Here is a 22,659-nt window from a genome sequence, read left to right as displayed (position 1 = left end):
ACCACAGTGACTGAAACCTTCCTTTAAGTTTTTCTACATTTAGTAATTACCAAGGAAGCAATCTAGTCATATGACCACGCCTACCTGCTTCCACTCATAGGGCCTCAGGGATGTACTTCAACTGAATTCTTATCTATAAGGCCCCCAAAATGAAGTAACTCTGGGGATAATACTGGAATAGGTCTAGTCCTGACACTTATAAGTGGTTTGACTTTGGGCAAGTCATTTCATCTCCATGAACCTCAGTTTGCTCACCTGTAAAATGGGAGTAAACATACTCTGCCTGCTTCACAGTGGTGTGGAGATCAAATAAGAGGAATGCAGATGAAAGAGCTTTAGAAGCTACAATATGCTAAGTGCTATTACTTTTCTTCTAGAATATTTATAATTTGAGTGCTAGAGCAGAGCAGCCTGAGGATGACCTGAACTTTACTGCCAGAGAGCAGGGCTAAGTGTCAAGTTCCACTTGGCAAAGGAAATCTGTTTCAGGATCTGACAAGATAGGCCCTGGATATAAATAGCTGCTTTGACAGCCTTTTATCCTGGGCCTGATTTCCTAGTCAGATAGCTTACCTGGTTATGAAGAAGTTTCCTAGAGGCATGGAAGCTCAGAGCTTGGAAGGAGTGTCAGAGGTCATGATTGAAACTAATAATGATGATGATGATAGCTAACATTTAAATAGGGCAGCTCAGGGGCACAGTGAGTAGAGCTCTAGGCCTGGAGTCAGGAAGACTCATGTTTCTGATTTCAAATGGCGAGTCAGACACATGGCAAGTCACTTAACCCTGTTTGCTTTTGTTTCTTCTCTATAAACTGAGTTGGAAAGGAAAGGACAAACCAGCCCAGTATCCTTGCCAAGAAAACTTCAAATGGGGTCATGAAGAGCCAGACTGAACAACAGTTAAAACATGAATTAAAGCACTACCCTTTCTTATTATTTTCTGTGACAGCTTTTATTTCTTTATCAGCTCTGTCCCTAATTTCCCAGATACCCCTTTACAAAACATTCAGTCTAGTTTTATATTTTATTTTTTGTCAAAAAAATGGGGACTTCCATAAAATGTCCAAAGTGACCTAAAGAGGAGGTATTTCTTCCAAGTGTCTGTTTTATATGAGAATATCAATTAACTATTGATTTATATCCTGAATTTATTACTTCTCCCCAGTTTTATGAGGATAGCCTACATATGCATCAGCAGTATCTTTGACCATGATATGAGAAAGAAATAACAAACTTTCACAAATGACATACTCTGACATAGTCAGATAATTAGCTAGAAAGTGTAGAGATTACTAGATTCTACTGTGCTTATTTGCTGATTATTTTAAAAAGAAAAAGAAAAAAGAAAGCAAAGAATGTCATTGGCATATTTTAAAATGTACAGAAGAGAACAGAAGGAAGTTCAGAAGGAAGAAGAGAAGCAGGACAGCTTTGAAATAACATTGAATTCAGTATTTAAAAAAAACAAGTCGTACAAAATAGTCACAGTTTCACATATAATCTCTTCTTCTATTCCAATTTACATTTGGAAATGTTCTCTTTCTGTGATATTTGTTAAATTCATGATATTTGTTAAATTCAAAAGCAAAAAAAATTTTTTAATTTGATTCAGCAGCGGGAAATTCTCTCTTAAAGCATTCACTCAACAAAGTATCTCATTCATAAATCAGAATTATCAAAGATTCCTGAAAAAGAACAGAGATAACATTGTTCAATGGTCCTCTGATATTAACATCAAGCAAGGAAAACAAAGAAACAAACATAAACTCACAAAATGGAGATTTGCCACCAACATTAGGATGTCCATGTAAGAGAATCCAAGTAAGAGAGATACAAATGGTGAAATGTTTCTGTTTTCAATCATGTTGTGCTAATCACAGCAAACCCTGGAAGATTATAGAGCTTTGTGAATTCTAAGCATAATCTTATATAAAAATTTGGCCTACCTATCTACTATTCATACAAGAAAAACCAAATGGTTAAAGAATATCTACTGTCCAGAATATGATATGCAGTTGGACAGACAATCTACAGAGTTTTCTTCTTTCAGTTCATATATCCAGGACAAAATCTTCAAAAGGACAATGAACTGAGTCCAGAATTGAGCAGGAGAAATACAGGCTAGATTGCCTTTGAGAAAGTGCCCGGTCTATTTAATGATTCCAAGCTCCTCCCTGAAATATTATTAACATGAATGTTCTTCTGATGATGAATCATGGAATACCACAGTCTCCAAAGAATCAAAGTTGAGTATTACCTAAAGAACAATGAAGAGGCACATTGTGGGCATGAGCTAACAAACATTACAAATGAGGAATTACCTAGGAGTTTCATAAAGTATGTCAGCAGAGTAATGTATGATCAGAAAAGTAGATAAGCCAAGGACAAAGAATGGACAGTCCATGTGCTTCACTCATAGTCATGCTATGTCAAGGATTTATAGGAGCATGTGGACAAGAGGTGCCCAAGGGGGCTGTCATTCAAGGTCATATCCACATTGATGAAATCACATGTCCCTGAAAGTCTGTGATTAAAGGATCCCATCAGGTTAAAACTGTGCTCTTACCATTTCTTTGGTTATCCCTACAACATGACTGTCACGTGACCAGAGTGCCATAACAATGTTTGATTTTCAAATGAGCAGGGGTAGCATGGGAGAAGTGGATTATACGTGTTTATTAGGCAGGGACTGACTATTCTGAGTATCATACATAGTAGGTATATCTCACATGCCTAATGACTGCCAAAGAGTGAGATTTGAGACTACTAAGCAGCTCAAACCTCAGGCTTTATGCCTATACATTTGTTTTAAAAACTCAGGCTCTAAGCTCTAACTTCTCAGGAGACATAGATCTCTCTGCATCATGAAGAAGAAATTGAGATAGAGATTAATCTAGAGGCTCTTCTAAGATGTAATAATTTCACTGAGTTTTTTTGTGCAAGCAATAGTATAGGTAGCATTTGCAAAGCACTTTATCAATGTTCTATTATTTGACCCTGGGAGATAGGTGCTATTATTATCATCCCCATTTCTAAAGATGAGGAAACTGAGGCAGACAGAGGTTTAGTGACTTGCTCAGAGTTACACAGTAAATGTCTGAGATCAGATTTGAATTCAGGTCTTCCTGACTCCAGGTCCAACACTCTATCCACTATACCAATTAGCTGTCTATATATTTCTGCCTTCCTAACCATTAATACTAAAGACAAAATGGTGGGGGGGAGAGGGGGAGGGAGGAGGGCAGTACAGGGAAGGGAGGGTAAAAATAGATCTGACTAGAAGGAGAGACTTAGAGGGTTTATGTATAGCTAACTCCAAAGAGAGAAAAATTGTGTTAGGGAATATCATCATAGATTTTCATCTGTGGGAGGGACCTTCAAGATCATGCAGTCTAATTTTTTATTTTACAAATGAAATTACTGAAACCCAGAAATGTTACATGACTTACTTAAAGAAAACCAGATAATAAGTGCCAGGGCTGGGATTTAGGCCCAGATCCTCTAATTACAGGTTTAGCAGCCTTTCTAGTATACCACATTGGGAAACTAATAACTCTACTGATATTCAGGCCTAAATAACTGTATTGACATTCCAATGAATTCTTCGGTAACTCTAACACTTGAGATCTTTAAGATTGTTTCTTGCTCCATATTTGTTCACTTTTATTTCCCATATTTCCTCATGGTTGCTAGCATTAAAAACCCTTCAAATATTTTTTAAAAAAACTACGTTTGCTAAGGAAAGCGGTGGGGTGGGGGAGCACAGAACTTTAACTCCTTAAAGCCTAGAAGACAAAGATTTGGCTGCCAGTACACTGTCCTATAAATTGACCCCAATGTCATTTTGAAAGTGTCTGTTTTCATACTGAATTTCATTGCAGGGGCAGAAGGAAAAGATTTCCCACTTATGTAATCTCCGTACTATGTATTCTAGTTTAATCATGCTTTTGTCTTTTAAAAAAATTTTGAAGCATTTTTTTTCTAATAAAGATATTTTGTTATTTCAGAATTGCTCAGCTACTAAAGGCAGCCATATTCGACGTGTTGGTCCATACCCAAAATTTATGGACTGGAGAAAGAAAGGAAATTATGTCTCACCAGTAAAAAACCAGGTATAAACAGTTATTCAATGAATTCCCCAATAATTGCTATGAAATACTTTCATCCATGAACAGTCTACTAGTCTCACATAACAGAAAACAAGTAAAAAGACTTGCAGGAAAAAAATCCAGAAAGTCCTCTTCTCCTCCCCCACCTCAGCTCTCACTTTCATACTCTTCCCCTAAGTAGTCACAATTATTATATTTTCCTCCCTAACCAAATTCACAGAATCTTAGAATTTTAGAGTTGGAAGTGACCTGAGAGGTCTCTGGTATTTTAAAGGACAGGAAGCTCAGGCTTATAGAGGTGAATGAAGTGAGTTGCCCCAAGGTCACACAGATATTAAATGGTAGAGCCAACTTGGTAACAGCATAAAGAATGCTGAGGTTAGGCTCTGAAGTGTCTTTGGTTCAAATCCAATAGACAGTAATACTCTCCAATTTGTCAATATCCCAACTAGAATATGGGGCCCAGAACTAAACACAAGATCTCAGTAGGATCCCAGCAGAGCAGAATACAAGGAGACTAGGAGAACATTAGCATCCTGGATGCCCAGTCACATTGGCAATTTATATTGAACCTCTAGCTATTTTCAGACAAATAGCTGGGTAGAGCTATGATTCACATCTTTCATAATTAGGTCCCAATTTTAAAGCAAATAATGAACCACCTGAAGTGATCGAACTATTTTAAGTTATAATTATGTTAAACATGGTCATTGGTTCCAGACCAATGGAAATATGCTGTGTAAATTCTAAGAATGTCACCACATGGGGGGGATTCATTATTCACATTTATCAGGACTGAGCTATATTTTTGAAGCCTATCTTTTTTTAACTCTAGTGTCAGACTTCTACATTTGTACCTATTAAATTTTACTTTATTAGAACTGATATACAAATCAAGTGTGTCAAATCTTTTTGGATCCTGCATCTCATTCCAGCTGTTAACTGTCCCTCTTCCTATCATCTGCAAATTTGATAAAGCATTCCACCCATTCCTTTATGTAGGTCATTGTTAAAAATGTTAAATATCATAATAATAAACCTAGATTCCTGGGTACTCTGTGAAAGCCTTCCCTCCAAGTTAAATAAAGCATAAAATGATAGAGCTCTTTGGTTTCAGACAGTCAACAAGTTCTGAATCCTCCTGCCTGAAGGGCTGTGTAATCACATCTCTCCATCTTGTTCATAAGGACAAATGGAGCAGCATGGTGGAGTCACTTAGCTTTTCTGGACCTCATCTGTAAAATGGAAGGGGTGGATTCCATAGCATCTAAGGTCTCCAATGCTAAATTTATGGTCATTGAAGGATATCATGGATGACTTATTAAAAATGCCCTCTTCCCTAACCTTTTGGTACAAAAGATATTCCCATATCTGATGAAGTAATGCATGGGGAGAGATGGAGCTACTTCAAGGTACTAGTCAAGTTATCAACATAGGAATGGGAGTTTAAACTTTGGACAAAGGGGGGAAACTGCCTTAACCTAAATTGACCTGATGATTCAAAATTTGTCCAATAACTTAGGTATAACTTCATTTCAACTGTATATACCAAATGTAAAATAGTTTCTTATTGTCTTGCATCAGTTGTTTTAAATATTTCTTACAACATCAAAAATAGGACCTTAATGGCTCAAACAACATTTGAAATGAAGGAGGTGGAGTCTGAAAAACCTGGATTTTTCAAACCCTGATTCTGCTACCAGACTTTAACTACCTACCTATGTAGCCTTGAGCTTTATGGCCCTCAGTTTCCCCTTGTAAAATGTTGGTCTATGTAGTCTCTAAGGCCCCTTCCAAGTCTAAACATCTGACCCTCTGGGGTACAAGTCTATATTTCTTGATAAATCTATCTCATCAAAGATCTCACCTTCTAATCCCTGAATCCTAATCTCTTCTTTCTCACCTGCATCTGCACATCTCTTCCTTCCCATGCGACTATAGCTATGCCCCTTTGGACCCATTAGTATACATCAGTAAGAGTGGAAAACTCACTCATCTAAAAGTTAGGAGACCTGAGTTCCAGTTTCCAGTCCTTCCTCTAACTAGCCATCTGACCTTCAACAAATCACTTCCTCTCCTTAGTTTCCTCATTTGTAGAATAAGAGGGTTGGACCAGATACTCCATAATGTCCTTTTCATTACTATTCCATGATTCAGTGTCGAAGTCACCTAGTCATAGGTGCTAGATGACAATTCTGCTAATGAGATGAATGTCTGCCACCAATGTTCCCTGTAGGCCTTGGGTGTCCATGGCTTCAGAAGACCAAAAATATCTCTCATGTACATAGTTGATTCTGGGCCCATTTGTGGAAAATTTCTTCAAGCTCCTGGAAACTGGGTGGCTGGCTCATTTTTTGTAACAGACTAGAAATGGGAAAAAATGAGAGCAGAACAGCTTCTCAGGTTAGGTACAGACATGGTAAGGGAGAGTACCAAATAGAAGAGAGGTCTGCCCTCCATTTCCTTATCCAGCCTTTGCGCTCACCCACTCTACCCAAGTTTCATTGGCAGTAACTCTTTCCAAATAATTTCAAAAATCATTTTTTGAACAATGACTGTGAGAATAATATAACACTAATAAAACTGAAGATGTGAAGAAGTGGACCTTGTCCACTTATAGGTTAGAGTATAATATAAATTTGAAAGCTAATAATTCCTTAGGTCTGTATAGCTTTGCAATGTACAAAGTTCTCTCCTATACATTATCTCATTTGAGCTCTTCAGTCAATCAACAAGCATTTATTAAGTCCTTTCAAAGACAGAAATGAAACAGTCTCCACTCTCAAGGAACTTGTAATCTAGCTAGGTAAGAAATATATGTGTTCATTTATGTGTGCATATGTATGTGTATGTGAATGTACACACATAAAAGATATAGAAGCTAATTTGAAGGGGAGTCATTATTTCATAGACTGAGCTTCTGTGAGGTAAATATTCAACATTTGTATATGCTTGCTATATGCAAGCCAGAATATTCTTTTATCTCTACTTTAAAAGGAAAGCCGAGGCTCAGAAAAGCTTAAGTTATTTGTCCAAGAAATCACAGCTAATTCTTGGTAGATTTCCTGAGTCTTATTTTATGCTTTTGTTTCCTTCTCTTTGGCCTAATATGGTTTGGACTCTGGGTATAAAAACCAATCATAGACAATTGAAAAACAGGCCATCCAAAATAGCTGTCCATCCCTTCTGCACTTTCCCTCTATCTCCTCCACGTGGCTTCTTCCACCTCTCAGCACTCCCTTTTCTCTCTATGCACAGATACTCGGTGACCAAATACTGACTTTCCAATGTCCCCACTGTAGTAGTCAACCAAAACCTAATCTGATCCTCACCTCCAAAATTGTTTCTCAATTCCCTGGCTCTCACCTATATCAAAATTCCTATGACTGATTGTTTTTTCCTCCCGCAACATCTCTGGAATGTTGGGAGGAAAGCAAAGTTGTGAAATTTTTCACACTAAAGTGTAAATGACTAAAATTCACCCCACACATGCTTAATCCTAAGAGTATTTTCACCTGGAACTGATTAACCCAAAGGAATCTCAAGGTTTTTAGCTCCACCCATTCCTCTTCCTCTCCCCAAAACTGACCCCAAAGCATTCTTCTGATCTCCTAATTTCACCTTTAATAATTCCCCTTCTATCTCTTCCCCCACTGCTTCTTTATTCTTCTGGATTATTCAGTGAGTCACTTGTTGACTTTTCAGATAAATCTAATCCCACAAGTTTTCCCTCCTTGAAAGCTGCCTAGGATAAGAACTGAGTTGTCAGTACAGCTGATTTCTCCTGAGTCTTGAGCCTAAAGTCTGTTTACAGATTTTTAGTCATCATGTTGAGTCATTTCTTGCTCACATAGCACGGTCACCTACTCGTAACTTAAAATTAAGGGAGCATTCCTATCAAAGGAGGTACTTGTTCTGGGTATTTGTTCCAGTCTGCCTACTCAGTGTAGGGGAACGCTGACTCCCCCCTTAGAAAACAGAGCAAGAAAATACTGGAACATGAACACATAAGGCCATTTACATAGGGATGTATGGGTGAGTCGCTAAAAAATTGTTTATTGAGCAACTTTTATGGGCCAAAGAGGGTATTGGGTTAAGTATTGGAGGTGGAGTCTAGTTAGGGAGATAAGACATATGCATATGAAAGTGTTGCTACCAATAACAAGTACCAGGTGGAGGAAGGAGGGAAAAAGGAAGGCAATCAACTGGACTTTTGAGGTCTTGATGATCGAATTGGGTAAGTAGGATAATGATACACATTGATGGAAATTTTAAAAGTCAAACTGAAGAGAGGAGAGTGTGGTGGAGAGAGGGGATCAGATCAATTCATGAGGAATTGATGACAGTGGAAATTTTCCAAGTGGAAAATTCTAGCCAAGCACTAGAGCTATAAGACTGGTGCATATAAAGTGCTAAAAATGTTAGATTTGGAAGTCACCAACGCTAGAGTTCATAGTTGGGATGGTGAGTGGCTGAAGAAAGAAGCAGAGATAGTCTGACATTGAAGAATTTCCACATTTCAAGGCTAGGAAGAGAAAATAGAACCAGAGAAAACAAGGAGCAACTAGAGTTGCAGGAGGAGAGCCAACCCAGTGTAGTATATTAGCCTTAACAGTGCTTAGGTTTAAATTGCAAGGTGAAGGAGAGAACTTCAAAGCTAGAGATGTTACTGAGGAATACAGAGAATCAGATGGAAATGGACAGCCCCCAAACTCATTCCTAATCTCTCTGAAGTGGTCCCTAGTCCCAGCTTCCTGTCTCTGAACTGCACTAAGGGCATCAGAAGTCCATAACACTGACCCAATGCATATGGATGGAGGAAGACTGGAAATAGAGTAGCTTCCTGTCTTTGGCACAGGATAAAATGCAAAGAATTTCAAGGAGAGGAGACCAAGATGGGGGAAACTTAAGATATAGGGGCCTGCCCCATCTTCTTTCTAGGAAAGAGCTGCAGAAGCTGAGAAACACCCATTGCCATGGAAAACAGGCCTTATATAGAAAAGGAAAACTTAAGGAATAAATATATGACTATCTTTGAGAAGCAGCTTGTTTACATTGGAAAGAGTGCTGAAGTTGGGGTCCAGAGGATAAAAAAACTGAGTTACATACAGACAACAATTTATTTAGCGAGGGCATGTAGTTGCTGAAACAAATCCAGTGCAAGGACCACAAAGCCCTTGGCTCTTTGGCTTTTATATGATTTTTACATAGTGCTAGAGGGGAATAGTATTGAATCAGCCAAGCTGTGATCAGATCAGGGCATGAGCTCATCCCTCATGAGTGGGGGATTTGGCAGAAAACATTTAAAGAACGCAAAACTCAAAAGTCAATGAAACTTATAATCACGAAATGGAGGGCTAGTTACAAAGGAGTCACTTTGGCCTAACAGACTCACGTCTAAAATTTACTATAGTTATGTTTGTGGGAGCAAATAATGTAATGTCTTTGAACTTCAGTTTCCTCAGCGGTAAAATAAGGATAACAATGCCTGCGGCACCTATAGGGATGTTATGACAAGCAAATGAAATAATTTACATAAAACACTTTCAATTTACGTAGTGCTTTCATATTTGCAGTTAGTATTACTCTTATCATACAGACAGAGTTAGCAAAGTTAGTAATAGCTGCTGCCCTAGCAAAGGGAGTTGGAGCCTTTTGCAGTTGTATTAAGAGAGTAAGAAAACCCCAGTGACTGTTGAATATACCATTGTGAGCAAACCAGTTCAGTTTCTTTCTGATCACCTCTCATCTTCCTCATTCCATTGTGTCCTCTACCTAACCACCAAAGTGATTTTCCTATTGTTAGTACCTTGTCAGTAAACCAGTGGCTCCTTGTTACCTGGATGATTAAATGTAAAATCCTACTTGGCATTTAAAGTTCTTCAAAACCTGGCCCCTCCTCTTTTCTAGGCTTTTCTTTTATTTGACCTCTCTCCTCCACACACTGCATGATAACGGATCTGCTTACCTTTTCCTATCACATCCCTCTCCACCTCTCATCTTTATGCCTATCTTATCTTCCACGCCTGGAATGCTCTGCCTCCTAGTTTCCTTGGCTTCCTTCAAGACTCAGTTCAACTCCACATTTTGCAAGAGGCTTTTCCTGGTCCCCTCAGCTACTAGTGCCTTCCCCTCTGAGACCACCTTCCAGTTACTCGGTGTGTATATTAATATACCTAGTTACTGACGTTTACTGTCTTCTCCATTAGACTGTGGAAGACAGTCTAGACAGTGAAGACAGTGAAGACAAACACCATTTTTGCTTCTCTTTGTATCCTCAGTGCTTAGCACAGTGCCTGGCAAATTGTCAGCTCTTAAGAAATGGTTTTTTGCGGGGTTGGTTTAGTTTTTTAAACAACTTATTATTATTGTCAACAATATGTTAGGTTTGGGAGCCAGACTGGAGGGGGTATAGGGGAAGAGAGAAATAGAGAGAGAGGGTGGGGGGTGGAGAGAGAGAATATGTATATTTATATCCAAAAGTTGGTTTAGAAAAACTGACAAACTTTATTCTTTCTTCTCTAGGGTGCATGTGGCAGTTGCTGGACTTTTTCTACTACTGGAGGACTGGAATCTGCTGTTGCCATAGCAACTGGAAAACTACCCTCTCTGGTAAGAAATATGGCTTTAGAAATGCTGGGGGAAAAATCATCCATATGCTAACCTCATTTTTATTTCCCGGAATGTACAATTTAATTTGTTTATTTCATATTCCCTTATACACACTCTGCATTGGAGTCAAATGAACTACTAGTTATTCCCCAAATTCCTCTTTCCACAAGGTCACTCAGCTTTAAATCTGTGATCATCCTCCCTCCCATGCCTATCCCTTCAGTGATCTCCTTCCTCATCTTCCCTTCTCAGAATCCTTATCATCCTCCAAGGCTCAGCAAAGGTGCCCCTTCCTCCACGAAATCATAGTAGTGCTTGTACTATTATATCCTTTAAGTAGAATGTGAGGGTCTTGTGAACAGTGACTGATTTGTAGTTTATTTGTTTTTTTCCAGAAATACCTAGTATATAACAAGCACTTAGTGTTAATTGAATTGAATTGAGTTGAATTGACCTGTTTTATTTTATCTATGAAATTGTATGACTGGGTGGAAATACTGACTAACTTTTTCAGGTCATTGAATCAATTCAATAAACATTTATTAAGTGCCTGCTGTGTCTCAGGCACTGTGCTAAGTACTAGGGATGCAAAAGGAAACAAAAAGCAGTCCCTGCCCTCAAAGAGCTTACAGTCAAATGCGGGAGACAACAAGCAAACATATATACAAAGCAAGTCTTATACAAGATACAGAGGAAATAATTTTTAAAAGGCAAAGCACTGACATTAAGAGGAGTTAAGGAAGGCTTCCCATAGAAGGTGGGATTTTAGCTGGGAATTAAAGGAAACCTTTAAATACAAACTTCATGATCATCCTTCTCTGAAATTTGTGCTTATGAGTCAGCTGCTAAAAGCCTTTTAGCAGAAAGAGACCTTTCCTCTTCTTGGTCCTATTACATTCTTAGACAAGAAGAATAAAATGATGTTCCAGCTCTGTGAACATTCAAAATTTGCCCCAAAGTTAATGTCTTTTCCAAACTGATTGATTAAAAAATGTTATTGATGCGGGGGCTGGGGGGAACTATCTGTAAGGTATTCCTAGCAAAATTATTTGTAACAAAAAAAATCAATAAAACTGAAAACAATCCACATGTGCAACAAAATAGGAAATACCTATACCAACATTACTACACCATAAGAAGTAACAAATATAAAGGATACAAAGAACTCAGGGGATATATTTGTGAAATGAAACATCATGAAGAAAGCAGAACAAAAATAACTATGTGTCCTTGTGAAGGTAATATGAAAGAGGAAACAAAGCGTAGTGGAGACTCATGGTCAGAATCTGGGTTCAAACCCTACTTCCAAGATATGCTATCTAGGCAGTTATGAGCCTGGAGTCATGAAGTCCTGAGCTCACGTCTAGCCTCAGGCACATGCTAGGTGTGTGACCCTGGGCAAGTTACCTGTCATCTCTTTGCCACAGCTTCCTCATCTGTAAAATGGGGATAATAATAGCACTTATCTCCCAGAGCCGTTGTTGGGATCAAAGGAAATTATAATTATGAAACACTTAACACAATGCCTGGTACATATTATATAAATGTTATATAAATTACATAAATTATATAAATATTATGTATCAGTATTATCTATTCATCCATTCATTCATTTATTATGAAGTGCTGGAACTGGAGTCAAGAAGATGTGAATTTAAATATGACCTTAGACACTAGCTATGTGACCCTAGGCAAAGTCACTTACCCTCTCTTCTGTTGGTCTCAATTTCCTCATCTATAAAATGAGGATAATGATAGCCATCTATTTCTCAGGGTTGTTGTGAGGATAAAATATTTATAAACACTTTGCAGATCTTAAAGCATTATGTAAATGCTAGTTAATTATTATTACTGTTTATTATTATTGCGCTTCCTGTTTGACCCTGGGCAAGACATATAACTGCTTGGTGTTCCAGATAACTCTGAAACTAGAAGCTGCAAAACAGTTATCCATCTGCCCTAGGGCCCCACTCTTTGGATTAATGACTGCTTGTCCAGAAAGTCCCCACTACACTTGTTTCACTCTTCCCCCTCTTCCTCATCCACCTAGTACCTCCTCATCAATAGAAATGCCCTTCAATCCTTCCCCCCCCTGCAGTTCTGAACAAGGAATCATGATCATATCAACTTGGCTTGCCTTGTTCCTGGTGTTCCTAAATAAAGTATACAGCTCTCCCTCACTCCAAACAAAGTCAGGTGCAAGTCATGTCATCATTTCTCTGATGGCATGGTCTTCTTTGGCCACGAAGGATGAACACACACACAAATAAAGTATTTCAATCTACTCTCACTCTGGCCCCAGTCCTCATCCCTATAACTTCTGGGTCAAAGTGCCTCTGACTGGCTACCACTTCTCCATGAGTATTATTTCCCCCTTTAAAATATAAGTTCCTTGAGGTCAGGGACTTTGTTTCTATAAATTTGTATCCCCTGTACTTAGCAAATAGTAAGAGCTTAATGCATCCATTTATTGGCCAAAGAAGTTTTCAAAATTGGGAAGTTTTCTATTCCTTAGGAGTTCCCTGTACCAAAGAAATATAGACCTTATAGATCTTGCCACCCACCACCACCACCACCACCTCAATACTTCCACAGATTGGTAATCAACATAGCTCTAGCAGTCAATTAATTAAATGTATATTAGTGGCAAGCACAATGCTAAGCATTGGACAATGCAATAACAAAAACGGTCCTGGCTCTCTAACATTCTATCAGGGGAAACATAATTTACACGTATAAATAAATTCAAAATTTATACAGCTAAATAATTTTGTGGTGAGGAAGAAAAGGCATTGGTAGCTGAGGGATTAGGAAAGGCCTCTTGTGGGAGTTGGTGTTTGTGTTGAGCTCTGAAGGAAGCTAGGAACTTAAGCTTCAATTTCTGTGTACAATCGTTTTATTGTTCTTTGAGCATTTTAATATTTTTGCTTCTTGTTGGTTTAATTTGCTTTTAAAAAAAAACACCAAAAACACAATGTCATATTGACCTAGGACTGAAGTAAACCACCCAATTTAGAATGGGATAGAAAATCATATGCTTAAGGCTTGAGGCCACTGAACCTTAGAAAGTACCTGAATGCAAAAATTAAAAAAAAAAAAAAAGGAAGGAAAGAAGAAAGAAAAAACTGTATTTAACACCAAGATGATGGGAAGCTGTAAATAGATTTCACCTCAAAAAAAGATGTAAAAAGATTAATTGAAATTAAACATGACATTTTAAAGATTCCAATTTCAAAAGCCCTACATTTAATAAGTCATGTATTTCATCAATTATGCATAGAAGCTAAGGATTTGCTAACTTATTTTGCCCTTATCTAAACCCATGCATAAGATATAGTATGTTTACAAAAGTATACGGCATACAAGTACTAAAAAGGAGACATACTTAATTATATGCTTAAAGCAACGTAAATATTTGAGACATTTCCATCAGTTTACCTAATATTCATCCTGGTGTGGAGTTGATAGGTAGTCAATTAGGTGACATAATGGCCATGTCAGACTCAAATAGAACTGCATCCTTATGGCTGCATATTGACTTAGGAAACTACAAATTAACATTACCTAGGTCGTATTGTATTTTTATTTATTTTGTTAAACATTTCCCAATCATATATTAATCTGGTTTGGACCCACCCATTTTGCCTGCCAGGAGTCTGATACTTATGGATACTAGATAGAGTTTTGGATGTGGAGTTAGAAAAATCTGAGTTCAAATCTCGTCCTAGACATTTAACTATCTATAGCACCCTGGGCAATTCACTTACACCCCTCTCAGACTCATCTTTAAAATGGGAATAAAAACAGCATCTACTTCCCAGAGCTGTTGTAAAGATTAAATGATATAACATGTAAGGTACTTTACAAACCTTAAAGTGCTACATAAATGCTAGCTACAATTGTTTTTATTATTATCACATATCTGATTGGCATATCTAACGTATGTAAATATAGTGTATGTTTGATTCTAAATTATTTTGATTCTGAATCAAATTGACTGGAATTCATTTATATTTCATCAGGCAGAACAGCAGCTAGTGGACTGTGCTCAGAATTTTAACAATCATGGATGCAATGGGTAAGTTGCCCCTGAATAGACAGACAAGACTTCATAAATTACTTTCAGTCTAGTGTAGCCCAATCTTATGAACGTGCCCAGTTTTTTAACATGGAACTTGTGGCAGGTGAAGCATGAAATGTCTGAGGAAATGAAGGTTCAAGCTTCTGCGCATATTGATTTATTAAGCAGTACATGGCATCACCAGCAAACTAGGACCAGACCTCCTCAGCTTAGGCCTGGACCCAAATACAGGAGAGACAGACTTTGACACATTTTTTTTAAAAAATCATAGAATAAGAGTAATTAATTAAAAGTAAACAAGACAATATTAGATCATCTGATTTCTAATTAGAGGAAAGATTAGGGATTTTCCAAGTTGGGAGGGGGAGAGCAAACAGGTGCAATTCCCTGAATTTAGAAAAAAAAAAAAGGTGTCCCACTCCCCCCAAGTATCCGTAAACAATCAAAAGAACATGGAAACAACAACTGATTGATCACTACTAGGCCAGTTTTCAGATAAAACATATGGGTTGCTTGAGATGTGTAACTGTGAGAAAATTCCTTGCATCAGTCTTAGGATCTGATCAAGTTTCTGATCCACATAACCTAGGTTCTTAGTTAAAAGTCTCTAAATAGCAAGTAGAAGTGGTCCAGATTCTCAGCCACATAGGGCTAGGTTCAAACAATACAATAAGATTTTCTCCCAATTCCCACAGCTGAATAAAGTATTCTCACAAGACAGAAATTGGACTAGACCCATAAACGAATAGAAAGGAAACTGGGCTAGCTCCAGCTTCACAAGAAGGAGTCAGTATGGTTCAGTCAATTCCCACAATTAACTACTTGCTGTCCTAATTCCCTCAAGCCTTCTGCTACCCCCACCCATGTGGTAGGGAATGCAATGGGCTCCATCTTAGACAAACTGAGCATGTTCAAAAGTCTGGGCTACACATTAATCTCAACTATTTTTGAATTCGGCATTTCTCATTTTGGATTTAGTTGCACTTATCCTCCATAACCCTGAGTTATGGGTGCCTTACTGGAGAACAATCTGTAGCAGCAGCTGGAGCATCACTCAGCCCAAGAAATCATAATATATTATCTTCCAAGTGTATGTTAATTTCCTTTTTCTGTTACAAGGGTAAATACTAGCACTAATTTTATCAGCACCAAGTTAAAGTCTTGTAATACATTTTTTTAAACCTAAAAGCATTTATCCAAATTCATATTAAATTACAAAAGGGAGTCTTCCTTTAAATGCCACCCCCAGAAGCAAGTTAGAAGGAATAGAAAACATATTTTTCTATGGCTTCCATGGGGATTTGTTCTGCTTGATAATACACATTTGTTACAAGAGTCTTATGTTTCTTTGTTTTCTAAGTTGAGGAGGAAGGAAGAAAAGAAAATAAACTCATTAATTGAAAAAAGTAAAAGCACTATACTGAAAACTAAGCCTTGTTTCTAGTCTCACCTCTGTCAAGGTCATGTGCATGACTTGGGAAAAACACTTAACATTGTAGAGTATTGGTTGCCTCCTCAGTAAAACGATGGTAACACTCATATGTAACCAATCTCCCAGGACTGTTATGATTATTTGATAATATTAGGTTATATGAAATCGTTTTACAGAGCATGCAAAGATAAGAGATTTGGGTTTCATTTGGGTTTTTGTTTGTTTGTTTTTGGTACTGACTTGTAATTTTATTGATTAGTCAGTCAGCTAGAATGTGCTGAGTTCATGGTGGGGGCAGGAAATCTGATGTTGGAAAAAATTGAAGGCAAAAGGAAACAAGGACAGCAGAGAATGAGGTGGAGAGATAGTATCATGGAAACAACAAATATGAACTTAGACAGACTTTGAGAGTTAGTGGCGGATAGAAAGGCCTGGTATTCTATGGTCCATGGGGTCACAAAGAGTTGGACACAACTGAACAACAGCAGCAAATGTGCCAGGCAATGTGCTAAACTCTGAGGATACAGCTTAAGTAGAAAGACAGACTCTGCCCTAGAGGATCTTTCATTCTAATAGGGCAAGATAAACCCTAAAAGAAAGTTGAAGAAGGAGAAAGATGGTAGAGAAGTCTGGTGTGCTAGAAAGGAATCAGACTTGGATGGCTTGGGTGTACTTCTTAGAGTTTCTTGGAGGAACAATTCGTTCAGAGGGAGTGGCCCCCAGGGCAGAGGGTTCTTCCAAAATGTGAATTCCAGGACCTGAGTTTTTCAAGTAGTAGGTACAGTATAAGGAGGAATGAAGTGTAGGAGCTCCTGGTATAGAAACTCCTCCCATGGGTTGCAGGTTAGCATCTCATCTGATATTTATAATGTTAAGTGATACCTAGGAGGTTGAATGATTTGCCTCTAAGCAATTAAGTATAAGAGGCAGGACCTGAATTTATGGTTTCCTCACTCTAAAGATGGTGCTCTATTCTTTATCCCTAGATTTTTTTTAAATAAACACACCAAAAAAAAATTTACAGTGGTTTCCACAATGTGTTCTTAGTCCTGATCACAGCCCTAGCTCTCTTGAGCTCTGATCATCAGATTATTTACAGCTGCCTATAGGAAATTTCCACTTTGATTGTTCTACTACTTTCTATAATATTCAGCCAATCCCCCTCAAAAAAAGACATACATATCTGTCCTCTGTAACGTGCCTATTTTTGTCAGTAGCAGCATCATTCTCCTAGTCATCAAAACTTGTCATTTTTTTTTACTGATTTACTGATCCCTCTCTTCCTTTACTTCTACACAAATCCAATCAGATCTTTACAATCCCTCTTTCAAAATACCTCTCCATATATTCCTACATGACAAGATGGTATTTATAACTCTTAAGAACTTTATTAATATATGAATTAGAAATTCAATTAGAAATTAGCAATTAGAAGATTTATACATAGACAGAAGGTGTGGGTGTGAGATGACCATAATGGGATGGAATCCAAAAAAAAAACCCCAAATTACAGAGTAAAAAAGAAGACTGCACTGGAAGGAAAGGGAAGAGGGAGATAAAATGGGGCATATCATCTCACGTAAAAGAAGCATGAAAGAGCTATTTCAATTCAGGATAAGATGGGGAGGGGTGGCAGACAACACCATCAAACTCATCAGAATTGGCTCAAAGGGGTGGTAATAATATACATACTCTGTTGAATATGGATATCTATCTTACCCTATAAGGGAGTAAAAAGGGGGAGACTGAAAAACAGATAAGCAGATTGGGGAAGGTGGTAATCAAAAGTAAAACACTTGTGGGGAGGGACAGGGTGAAAGGTAAGAGAGAGAAAAAGATAAAGAAGGGGAAAATAGGATGGAGGGAAATACACAGTTATCTTTAGTGTACATGGGAGTGGGATGAACTCACCCATAAAATGAAAGTAGATAGCAGAGTCGATTAAAAACCAGAATTCTACAATATGCTGTTTACAAGAAACACATCTGAAGTACAGAGACACACACAGAATAAAAGTAAAGGGCTGGAGCAGAATCTATTATGTTTCAGCTGAAGTTAAAAAAAAATGTAGCAATCATAATCTCAGACAAAGCAAAAGCAAAAATGGATCTAATTAAAAGAGACAAGGAAGGAAACTATATCTTACTGAAAGATACCATAAACAGTGCCAGATAGATTCACAGGAGAATTCTACCAAACATTTATAGAATAATTAATCTCAATACTATATAAATTATTGGGAAAAGTAAGTGGAGTCCTACTGAATTTCTTTTTATGACACAAATATGGTACTGATACTTAAACCATGAAGAGCAAAAAAGACCAAAACAGAAGAAGAAAATTGTAGACTAATTTCCCTTTTCAAATAAAATACTAGCAAGGAGATTATAACAATGTATCACTATGACCAGGGTGGGATTGATAACAGGAATGCAGGGCTGGTTCAGTATTAGGAAAAGTATCAGCATAATTAACCATATCAATAACAAAACCAATAGAAATCATATGATCATCTCAATTGATGCAGAAAAAGCCTTTGACAAAATATAGCACCCCTTCCTACTAAAACACTAGAGACCATAGGAATAAATAGAGCTTACCTTAAGAAGATAAGTAATATTTATCTAAAACCATGAGCAAGTATTATCTGTAATGGGGATAAGCTAGAAGCCTTCCCAATAAAGTCAGAGGCGAAATAAGGATTTCCATTATCACCACTATTATTCAATATTGTACTAGAAATGTTAGCTTTCACAATAAGAGAAGAAAAAGAAATTAAATGAATTAGAATAGGCAATAAAGAAACAAACTATCACTCTTTGCAGATGATATTTAGAGATACTTAGAGAATCAACTACTAAAAACTACTTGAAATAATTAACAACTTTAGCAAAGTTGTAGGATATAAAATAAACCCAAATAGATCATCAGCATTTCTATATATATTACCAACAAAGTCCAGCAACAAGAAATAGAAAGAGAAATTCCATTTAAAATAACTGTAGACAACATAAAATACTTGGGAGTCTATCTTCCAAGACAAACCCAGGAAATATGTGAATGCAAATACAAAACACTTTTCACACAAATAAAGTCGGATCTAAATAATTGAACAAATATTAATTGCTCATGGGTAGGCCAAGCCAATATAATAAAATAACAATTCTACCTAAATTAATTTATTTATTCAGTGCCATACCAATCAAACTACCAAAAAATATTTTACAGAGCTAGAAAAAATAATAATAAAATTCATTTGGAAGAGCAATAGGACAAGGATATCAAGGGAGTCAATGGAAAAAATGTGAAGGAAGGTGGTCTAACCATATCAGCTCTCATGCTTCATTATAAACTGGTGGTCATTAAAACTATCTTGTGCTGTCTAAGAAATAGAATGTTGGATCAGTGGAATAGATTAGGATATAATACATTGCAGTAAATAACCATAGTAATCTAATGTTTGATAAAGCCAAAGATCCAAGCTTTGGGGACAAAAATTTTATTATTTACAAAAATTTCTGGGAAAATTAAAAAACAGTATGACAGAAACTAGCTATAGACTAACATCTCATGCCAGATACCAAGATACAGTGAAAATGGGAACATGATTTACACATAAAGGGTGATACCATAAGCAAATTAGAAGAGCATGGAATAATTTACCTGTCAGATCTATGAATAAGGAAAGAATTTAGAACGAAACAAGATAGAGACAGCTATATTACAAAATGTCAAATGGATAATTTTTATTATTAAACAAAAAACTGAAGGGAAAAAATTTACAGCAAGTATCTCTGATAAAGGTCTCATTTCTCAAATATAGAGACAACTGAGTCAAATTTATAAGAATACAAGTCATTCCCCAGTTGATAAATAGTCAGAGAATATGAACAGGACATTTTCAGACAAAGTAATTAAAACTATCTATAGTCAAGTGGAAAAAATGCTCTAAATCACCATTGACTAGAGAAATGCAAATTAAAACAATTCTGAGGTGCCACCTCACACCTATCAGATTGGCTAATATGACAAAAAAAGGAAAATGACAAATGTTGGAGGGGATATGGGAAAACTGTGACACTAAAACACTGCTGGTGGAGTTGTAAACTGCTTCAACCCTTAGGTAGAGCAATTTGGAACTATGCGCAAAGAGCTATAAAATCATACATACCCCCTGATCCAGTAATATCACTGCTAGTTTTGTATCCCAAGGAGATTTTTTTTAAACAGCAAAAAGACCTATTTGTACAAAATATTTACAGAAGCTTTTTTTGTGGTAGCTAAGAATTAGAAGTTGAGGGGATGCCCATCAATTGAGGAATGGCTGAACAGGTGTGGTATATGATTGTATTGAAATATTATTGAAATGATAAGCAGGAAACACTTACATGAACTGAAACAAATTGAAGTGAGCAGAATGAGGAGAACATTGTACACAGTAACAGCAATATTATACAATGAAGAACTGTGAATGAGTTAGTTATTCTCAGCAATATAATGATCCAAGACAATCCCAAAGGATTTATGATGAAAAATGCTATACACCTCCAGAGAAAGAAACGTCTCAATATAGACTGATACATGCTATTTTTTCTTTTTCTTTATCTCTTTCTTCTTTTCCTTCTTTTCTTGTTTCAGCCCTCTTGCACAAAATTACTAATATGGAAGTGTTTTAGGTGATTGCACATGTATAATCTATATCAAACTGCTTCCTATGTCAGGGAGGGATAGGGGGAGAGGAAAAGGGAAAGAATTTGGAACTCAAAACTTTTTTTAAATGTTAAAATTGTTTTTACATATAATTGGGGAAAAAATAAAATGCTATTTTTTAAAAGTCTCTCCAATTTGCCTCTTGCTCTCTTTTCATTCTTCAGCCATCACAGTCCAGGCTCCTGCCTAGATCATTGCAGATTTTCTGTCTAATAGATGCTCAATTTAGTTTGTTGACTTGTTGAAATACTAAATAATAAGAGTTATGTAACTGGTCTGTTCACCTTTGTTTTCTGTTTCTTCACAGAGGAGGTTTAATCCTAAAAAACTCACTGCTTTTGTCATGTCCCTCTTCAGTTTAAAAATTAGCAGTGTCTCTTAGTTGCCTGCAGAATTGTCTAAACTCCTTGGCCAGCAGCCAAAGTTCAATTCCTACTAACTTAAATTAGTCATTATATTAGTGAAAACCCCAGCCATGCTTCACTTATCTCCTTCCTCTCTTTATATAGCTAGCATTTATACAGGGCTTTAAGGTTTGCATGGTACTTTACATGTGTTATTTCACTGAAACCTCATAACCAACATGTAACTTAGGTACTTTTATTATCCTCATTTTACAGATGTAGAAACTGAGTCTGAGGAAGTTAAATGACTTGCCCAGAGTCACATAGCTAGTATGTGAGCAAGTCAGGATTTTCAATAAGGTCATCTTATATCCATATCCAGAACTTTAGCCATTACATGAATATTGTTTACAACAATCACTTCGGCACTTACTCATCTTCAGCCTTTAATTGTTATTTAACTAATTTATTTGTTTATGTTCCAAAGAAATTATAATCCCTTCAGGCTGACATAAATATATAGTTATAGATATAGATATATTTATTCATCATAGTATTCATACAATACTATATAAATATTTGCTGAAAGGAATCAGATTGAACTAAAGACTATCTTGTAGAACAGTCAAGTATTTGGTGCTGAAGAAGATTCTAGGAGTTTACTGGTTCTCTTTGAAGGTATTGTTTGATTTGGATTTGGGGCTGTATCTCTATAGCAGATTGACTTGATTGTTATAAATCAGCTCAATTAATCAAGCACTATCTGGCAATTGAATTGGTTCATTTCAGTTGCTAGATGAAGGAACTTGACCAATTGTTGGTTTTCCAATTATCTAAAACCAAATTTAATCTCCCCCATGAAATAGTTTTTTCCTTCTAACTTTCCTGTTTCTGCTAATCATGCCACCCCATCCAGACTCAAAACCCTAGTAATTTTTCACTTCTATTTCATCTTCCACAGTTCATCTTCCAATCCACTGAAAAGTCCTATTAATTCTACCTCAAATATCTCTTGTACCTATCCCCTCTTTTCAATTCCCACTACCACTATGCCATTTCAACATTTTATTATTTTTCATGTAGATTTGCCTTCTATCTGGTCTCTCCCTTCTAAGTCATTGCCAGGCTAATCTTCTTAAAGCCCAGCTTTGGTCACTCTCATTCAAATTTTTCATGAGTCCTTACTGATTACCAAATCAGATACAGAATCCTCAGCCTAGTATTAAAGTCCCTCCATACTCTTGCCTTTACCTAATGTTCCACCTTGCCTGCTACCATGAACCTAAACTTTCTTCCTCCAGCTTTTGTTCCTGCTTTTTCCTTGCCTGAAATAGCCTCCACTCTTTGTGTCTCTCTTTCCTGTCTCTGC

The 22,659-nt window shown here is 36.9% G+C and overlaps 1 protein-coding gene across 1 annotated transcript in view; it reads left to right on the top strand.

The window, feature by feature from the left end:
- CTSH (cathepsin H) overlaps positions 1 to 22,659 on the top strand; it is a 43,446-nt gene that overhangs the window by 13,418 nt on the left and 7,369 nt on the right. Inside the window, exons 6-8 of the mRNA XM_072618828.1 lie at positions 4,010 to 4,114; positions 10,637 to 10,723; positions 14,746 to 14,801. Of these exons, the coding sequence (XP_072474929.1) occupies positions 4,010 to 4,114; positions 10,637 to 10,723; positions 14,746 to 14,801 (248 nt within the window). The remainder of the gene's footprint in view (positions 1 to 4,009; positions 4,115 to 10,636; positions 10,724 to 14,745; positions 14,802 to 22,659) is intronic.

Source organism: Notamacropus eugenii, chromosome 1 (genome assembly GCF_028372415.1).
Source record: "Notamacropus eugenii isolate mMacEug1 chromosome 1, mMacEug1.pri_v2, whole genome shotgun sequence".
NCBI classification, from domain to species: domain Eukaryota; kingdom Metazoa; phylum Chordata; class Mammalia; order Diprotodontia; family Macropodidae; genus Notamacropus; species Notamacropus eugenii.
The sequence above is the reverse complement of the archived record's forward strand: the minus strand, read 5'-3'. Positions and strand labels throughout refer to the sequence as shown.